Source organism: Drosophila miranda, assembly GCF_003369915.1.
Source record: "Drosophila miranda strain MSH22 chromosome Y unlocalized genomic scaffold, D.miranda_PacBio2.1 Contig_Y1_pilon, whole genome shotgun sequence".
In the NCBI taxonomy this organism is placed as follows: Eukaryota; Metazoa; Arthropoda; class Insecta; order Diptera; family Drosophilidae; genus Drosophila; species Drosophila miranda.
The window spans coordinates 858,741-866,153 of NW_022881603.1; the positions used below are offsets into that span (position 1 = coordinate 858,741).

General features: G+C 49.1%; 1 protein-coding gene across 4 annotated transcripts; it reads left to right on the forward strand.

Moving 5' to 3' along the window:
* The first annotated feature begins 3,517 nt into the window (after positions 1 to 3,517).
* Positions 3,518 to 7,157, forward strand: LOC117191994. Of its 4 annotated transcripts, XR_004474138.1 has the most exons (10): positions 3,521 to 3,763; positions 3,819 to 3,929; positions 3,994 to 4,158; positions 4,225 to 4,344; positions 5,231 to 5,293; positions 5,370 to 5,474; positions 5,557 to 6,009; positions 6,069 to 6,605; positions 6,670 to 6,852; positions 6,916 to 7,157. XR_004474138.1 is itself a non-coding variant. In XM_033396716.1 (9 exons), exons 1-9 carry the CDS (start codon positions 3,617 to 3,619, stop codon positions 6,769 to 6,771), a joined length of 1,803 nt encoding a protein of 600 aa, XP_033252607.1. In that variant the 5' UTR covers positions 3,521 to 3,616; the 3' UTR covers positions 6,772 to 7,157. The 4 variants fall into 4 exon arrangements, 3 of the variants coding, with proteins under 3 accessions (XP_033252609.1, XP_033252607.1, XP_033252608.1); XM_033396716.1 differs by having other exon boundaries at positions 6,670 to 7,157; XM_033396717.1 differs by having other exon boundaries at positions 3,822 to 3,929; positions 6,670 to 7,157.
* Positions 7,158 to 7,413: the final 256 nt, after the last annotated feature.

Sequence of the window (7,413 nt, forward strand, 5' to 3'; positions counted from 1 at the left end):
AGCGGCAGCCAAAGAGAGAGAGGAATACACCAAGAACCGAAACCCAACGGCACCGACACAGCAACGGGGAGGAATACACCAAGAAACAAAACCCAACGACAACAACGGCAGAAGAGAAACGCGGAAAACCAAAACCAAGTAACGATGCGCCAGCAGCGTAAAAGAGAGACAAAAGTTACCGGCACCTGTCGGCCCTTTTCCGCGTCGTAGTAGTTCTTAGTCCGGCCGGGTCCCGAGAGCGCTATCCGGCGATAGCCTAGGCACTCTTGGTGATACCTGTCGGTATTTCCGCATACCAAAGCCCCCTCCGCTTCGTAGTAATTCTTAGGCCGACAGGGTCCCGTAAGTACCGTCCGGCGATAGCCTAGGTACTCTCGGCGATACCTGTCGGTATTTCCGCATAGCAAAGCCCCCTTTCCGCGTCGTAGTAATTCTTAGGCCGACAGGGTCCCGTAAGTACTGTCCGGCGATAGCCTAGGTACTCTCGGCGATACTTGTCGGTATTTCCGCATAGCAAAGCCCCCTTCCGCTTCGTAGTAACTCTTAGGCCGGCGGGGTCCCGTAAGTACTGTCCGGCGATAGCCTAGGTACTCTCAGTGATACTTGTCGGTATCCCAGCACAGCAGAGACCTTCGTAGTAATTCTTAGTCCGGCAGGGTCCCGAGAGCGCTATCCGGTGATAGCCTAGGCACTCTCGGTGATACTTGTCGGTATCTCCGCATAGCAAAGACCTTCGTAGTAATTCTGAGTCTGATAGGATCCTGAAAGCGCTATTCTCGATCGCTCCCGTCTGCGGGGCTGCCTCCCCGTCCCCATCGTCAGCATATTATAATAATTGCTGTAATTTCGACCCTGGAGTTGATTCAGATATGTACCCCATCAAAGGTCGCTTCCTTACAGATGGCGCCCGAGCAGGGACTCCAGGATTCCGTTATGTTTTGAAGCGCTAAGGGGAACAGTTGATCAGCGAATAGTAGAGGCCGTCGGGACTGTACAACGCGCAAGCGCGGCCGGTCAACATCATTAAGGCAAAGGAGTGTCTGTAAGACCGCACGTTAGGCAGCCCATTATTCACGCACAGCCGAGGCTGGCTTCCCTAACCTCCCTAGCCATAGCGTCAACACATGGCCGCGGCGCCCACACGAGGAGGAGAACACCGCAGCGAGACGGCTGAGAAAGAGAACCGAGCTGATGCTGGGCAGAAATCGGTGGAAAGAGAGCGACACGTACGCGGCGAGCAGCGAGTCGTGAGCTGCAGAAGCCGAGCGAGCATCGGAAACCTCCCGAAGACCTACCGTCCCGGCTATATATTTCGGACTCAGAGCCAGAAGGAAAATATTCAATGCCCGGCCCTCAGCGCGAGCAGTCAACGCCCGGTCTTCAGGCAGTCATTCAATGCCCGGTCTTCAGCGCGATCATTCAATGCCCGGCCTGCAAAACGATAGCAATCAGTAAATGCCCGGCCTTCAAAGTGATCGGTCAGCGTTCAGCCATCAACACGGGACGAGATTCCGCGCTTAAGTCAACGAACCCAGCACGACCAGGACCACAAGGACAATTCCAAGGACAACGATAGCAAGGACTATTGATCGGCCTAGGAAGGATCAGCAGTCAGGACGATTACAAGGACAACTATAGCAAGGACCATTGACCGGCCTAGCAAGGGTCGATCCCAATGCTACCATAAAGACCAACGACAACCAGGACCATCGACCAGGACCCCAAGCAGCAAGGACTCCAAGGACGCAACAGCAGGACGCGCCCTCCACCGAGAAAATCGTGTTAGCCGTGCATACGCCGTGCTGCCGTGACTAACCTCGAGGACTCCGGTATCCAGTGCGTTTCCTAAGTAAAGACTCTACCGGAGGGTCACTACCGCCGGAAACGCGAAAGACCTCTAAGTGCCAGTTCTACCACCGTGCGTCGACATGGGTGTTAAGTGGATTTAGTACCGGCGTAAGGACGAACTGCAGGCCAACGCCGCGGCCGGGCATTGACTCGTTTTGCTATCGTTGTCCTTGAAATGGTCCTTGTGATGCTGGGTTCCTTGACTTAAGCGCTGAATCTCGTCTCTCGTCGTGGCTGAACGCTGACCGATCACTTTGAAGGCCGGGCGCTTACTCTTTGCTATCGTTTTGAAGGCCGGGCATTGTCTGATCGCTCTGAAGGCCGGGCATTGACTGATCGCTCTGGCTCTGAGTCCGAAATATATAGCCGGGACGGTAGGTCTTCGGGAGATTTCCGATGCTCGCTCGGCTTCTGCAGCTCACGACTCGCTGCTCGCCGCGTACGTGTCGCTCTCTTTCCAGGGATTTCTGCCCAGCATCGGCTCGGTTCTCTTTCTCAGCCGTCTCGCTGCGGTGTTCTCCTCCTCGTGTGGGCGCCGCGGCCATGTGTTGACGCTATGGCTAGGGAGGTTAGGGAAGCCATCCTCGGCTGTGCGTGAATAATGGGCTGCCTAACGTGCGGTTTTACAGACACTCCTTTGCCTTAATGATGTTGACCGGCCGCGCATGCGCGTGGTACAGTCCCGACGCCCTCTACTATTCGCTGATCAACTGTTCCCCTTAGCGCTTCAAAACATAACGGAATCCCGGAGTCCCTGTTCGGGCACCATCTGTAAGCAAGCGATCGAGGATAGCGCTTTCAGGATCCTATCAGACTCAGAATTACTACGAAGGTCTTTGCTATGCGGAGATACCGACAAGTATCACCGAGAGTGCCTAGGCTATCACCGGATAGTGCTCTCGGGACCCTGCCGGACTAAGAATTACTACGAAGGTCTCTGCTGTGCGGGGATACCGACAAGTATCACTGAGAGTGCCTAGGCTATCGCCGGACAACACTCATGGAACCCTGTCGGCCTTAGAATTACTACAAAGCGGAAGGGGGCTTTTCTATGCGGAAATACCGACAGATATCGACGAGAGTGCCTAGGCTATCGCCGAACAACACTTGCGGGACCCTGTCGGACTATGAATTACTACGAAGCGGAAGGGGGCTTTGCTATGCGGAAATACCGACAGGTCTCGCCGAGAGTGCCTAGGCTATCGCCGCACAACACGTACGGGACCCTGTCGGACTAAGAATTATTACGAAGCGGAAGTTTGCTATGCGGAAATACCGACAAGTGTCACCGAGAGTGCCTAGGCTATCGCCGGATAGCGGGAGGGGACCATTGTTGTTGGCTTACTATTCTGAAAATGGCGTCAACCGTGATCGACAACCCCCCCCCCCCCCCCCCCCCCCCCCCCCCCCCCCCTAACCTACCCAGATGTTTTGTAGATATTTTTTTCTATCAATATTTAAACCCGATGACCGAATTTTTGTTTCGGCCTACAGCGATTTCATATGTGTATAAAAAGCTTTTATTTACTTAAATATTTTTCTTTGAATTTTATGATGCCACATTTACATTAATTTCTATCGGCGCAGATTGGCGCGATAAGCACACAAAATTTCACGATAATCGGTAGAGCTATTTCGGAGGAGTTTAGCAACAAAGCTTGTGACAAGAAAACCTGAATTTTTATGTCCCTATTCAAAACAAAGAGCACACATAAAATTCACAAAATTCCAAATTCAATTTTACATTTACACACTCAATAGTACGCAGATGGATCGTGAAAATTCTCAGAATCCCTATGAGGCACAGTGCAATCAGGCCCAATGCAGTCGCTCCCAGAATTCACAGTCGGCCAGGGATAAAGTGTCTTTTGGTACCCCTCAGCAGCAGCAGTCAATCTATGACTTGGTGGACAATGTGAGTGTAAAATGCGGAAACTATTGCATAACTATTGATGAACTATTGATGCCAGCAGGCACAGTCGGTCAGGGAGGCACTGTCTTTGGGTATCCCGCAGCAGCAGCAAAGTCAGCAGCAGTCAGTTTATGATTTGTTTGGCAACAATGGGACCATTGACAGATCTGTGAGCGTGAATTGCGGAAACTATTGCATAACTATTGATGAGTTATATTATTTTATTCCGATAGGAACGCGATCTCAGTAGCATGATGGTGGGTCCTGGAAATTCTCGGAAACCCTGTAGTGCACAGTGCAATCGTGCCCTATGTAATTGCTGCCAGCAGAGAAAGTCGGCCCAGTATGCAGAGGCAAGTTATGCCTTCTTTCACAACGATAAGACCAGCGTTGGATTTGTAAGTATGAAGTGGAAACTGCAGAGTTCTTCATTAATTTATTTAATTTAAAATGTTTTTCGATAGGAGCCTGATATCAAGAGCACCACTATTGATAGAGGGAGTTCCGAAGAAGCCTGTATGCCACATTGCACTGACAGCTGTAGCCGCCTGTCGCATTCATTGCGAGGATTAACGCCACCAAAGGTAAGTTCTGCAGGAGTGCTGTGCCGCTTGTAGATTGACTACAATGAAGGTCTTGCCACAGTAACGAACCTCTTTGTTCCGTCTGATTCAGCTAGGCTGGCTCAGCGGTCGGCGGGCTCGCCGCAAAGTTGCCCCGACGACAAATAAGAATGCACGGGTTGGGTTTGGTTACTGTATAACAATTAAGCTTTATTGGTATCTTAGAACTATCTTACGCTACTTTGCCTTCTGCACGGGTTCGGCAGTTGGTTTCTCCTCCTCTCCATTCGTGGTGAGCGCGACCTATTCGTGACTCGCCAAGGCGTCTCCAAGCGTGGCTCCTCCGACTCTAACGACTGCGGCTAGTGATTCTTGGCAGGTAGCCCAAATCCGCCACTCAGTCGGCGCCTGACGCGTTCGCTCTCACTAGACTCAACTTGATGTTTCTGCCTGATCGCGGTTCGCCTCCTATGGGATACACTCCAACCGTCGCACAGTTGGTTCAAGGGATTGGAGCCTTTGGTTCTTGGCTTTGGGCTCGATTCCGCCTCTCAATCCTCACGCAACGTCTTCGCTTTCTAAAGTTTTCCCTTCGTGCTTGATCTCACTGCTTGTTACTCACCTGGTTCTCCGGGAATTCGCCGCCTCCGGATAATCCCGGATAACGGCATCTAGCCCTTAACCCTCTACCGCCCCCTGCTTGTAGGAATACATTTCCTCACACCACTCCTTCCACAAGCTCTGGTTGGGAGTTGTGTCTCCAAACAGACCTCGTGGAGTGCGGTACTACCGTCCCTGAAGCCGCCTAGCTCTGGGAACCGCTCTCAGCAGAACATCCGACATTTGAATAAGAGGTTTTCTAACGAATAAGAATATGATAATCTAAGCTTTCTTTCTTTACTCCCAGTATGATTCGGGATACCAGCAGTCACTACCGCCCCAGAGCTCTGAAACGAAGCAGAGTCAATATGTAAGTGTGGTTTTTGTAGGATGAGCCGCACTAATTAGGTATTCTGTCTAAACATTTATTAAAACCCCCAAAACAGTCAAGAATTCAATTTTCAACTTGTCCACCTATGAGCCACACGTCGCGCAGTCAGTCATTCCAAAGAGTTAACGCCCAGAGGCCAGATCGCCAGCAGATTCAACATGTAAGTGAGTGAGTCGGAGTCCTGGATGAGATAGTCTGCTATGTTTCATTATGATCCAACTCATTAACAATTAACCCCATAGGAGTCAGAGGAATTCAAGGATATTGAACCGTTTGACGAACCAACGCGCAATCATTCGCTCCAGACTTTTCAAACACCGACACCATCCTGTTGTCGGAAGGCCATGAATCAGAGTCCCATGACTCAGAGTCAGGAAACTATGACTACACCACAGTGTTACAGTACGCCATATAAAAGGAATACACCCGCTAAGCCGGAAAGACCTTATTGCATGGCAAATGCAAAACTAACACTCCGATTCGGCGATCCATCCAATAGTCAGGTAAACACGAGAACGCCAGTTGGACACAGTACCCTGTATCATAGCAATGCACCAACAAATGGAGATAGCAATGCATCGCTACCAATCAGATATGTCGATCAATCCAGTGAAGAGGAATGCACGAGCTTGGCATATGCACAGAAGCTTTCCATTGACTTTTCCCAGACGATCCACGGAACGTCTAGTTCGGATGTAAGATATATAGTTTTCGTAAGTTTTCTTTCAATTTAATGTGATTCCTACTTTGTCAGGAGAATTGCATGTGCAGCCGCACTAAAACGGCAGAGGAAGCGTTGGCTAGCCGCACCAGAGCCGTGTTCTTCCGTGCCATGGTCAAGGAGAACTGTTGTAACGATGTAATAGAGCAGACTCTCAATGGGAGCGAGAACTTTAATGAATATGCCTTTCAAATCGCCTTCGCCGGACTAATACCTGAGAAGCTGGGTTGCGTCGATCCCATCACCATGCTGGAGGCCATCAAATTACGAATCGATTACGAATGGAAAGAAATTCGCAATAATTATGAGAAAAAAGAAAACTTAACCAAAACGGAAACATATGCACGGGATAGAAGTCGAGATCGGTACAAAGATCATTCCAAAGATCGTTCCAAAGATCGGTGCAAAGATATTAATGATGGCTCGAGCAGCCAGGAGACCCAGCAGCAAGTAATCCCCAACGAAGATATTAAAGATCACTTCATGCCGAAGAACCAATATGAAGTCAATCAGGGCATATGCTCCTACCTCAAGGCCGAGAACGAATATCGCGGTTTGCATTCAGATTCGGTGAGTTTTTATTACGAAGCATCAATAAACATTGAAAATATATGTATATAACCAACTCCCACAGATAGCTGATTTTAATGTGAATGTCAATGCATTTGAGTCAAATTTTTTTAATAACAACATCTGCATGAACGTTTATTCGGCCACAACGGATCCGAAGCCATAGGATAGAATCTGTCCTCTAATGACTGGATCTACCACAGTGAGCTCATTTTAGAGTAGCGAACAAAGGAGCCAGCGCTGGTGGGTAAGAATTTACCACTGTGCTACCTACTCGCATTGTATACTCATAATCATATTATAATTTGAGTGCTGGTTTAATCCTGACACAAGATCGATTGGACTGGACAGACAAAAAAGGAACTACTAGGATTGACTATGGTGCAGAGCATGCTGAGTAACATCTGAACACCTGTTATGCTGCTGCGTAGATGTAAATACAACAGCTGTTTACCCACCATGATCAACTGGGAGCAATGCAGAATCGTAGAGAATGACCATATCTTCTAGACAGCAGAATCTGAATTGGATCGTATCATTATTATAGCCAGAATGTAGAAAACAATTAAATGTTTTCTCGCCCTGTCTCTCTCTAACACACACGTATAATAGCCGGCTTTGCTTAGCGAAAAAAATTAGCGCCTAGCGCCCCTCGTTTTATGTTGCACACTGCATCTGATTATTTTGAATGTTTAATGCAGCTTAAATGCTGAATGAGCTGTTCTGCCTCCATCTAATAAAGTTGCTGCAAGGCCAGAAGATACAACAGCCAATGCGATGCCATGTAGCATACAACGTACAGGGTCTA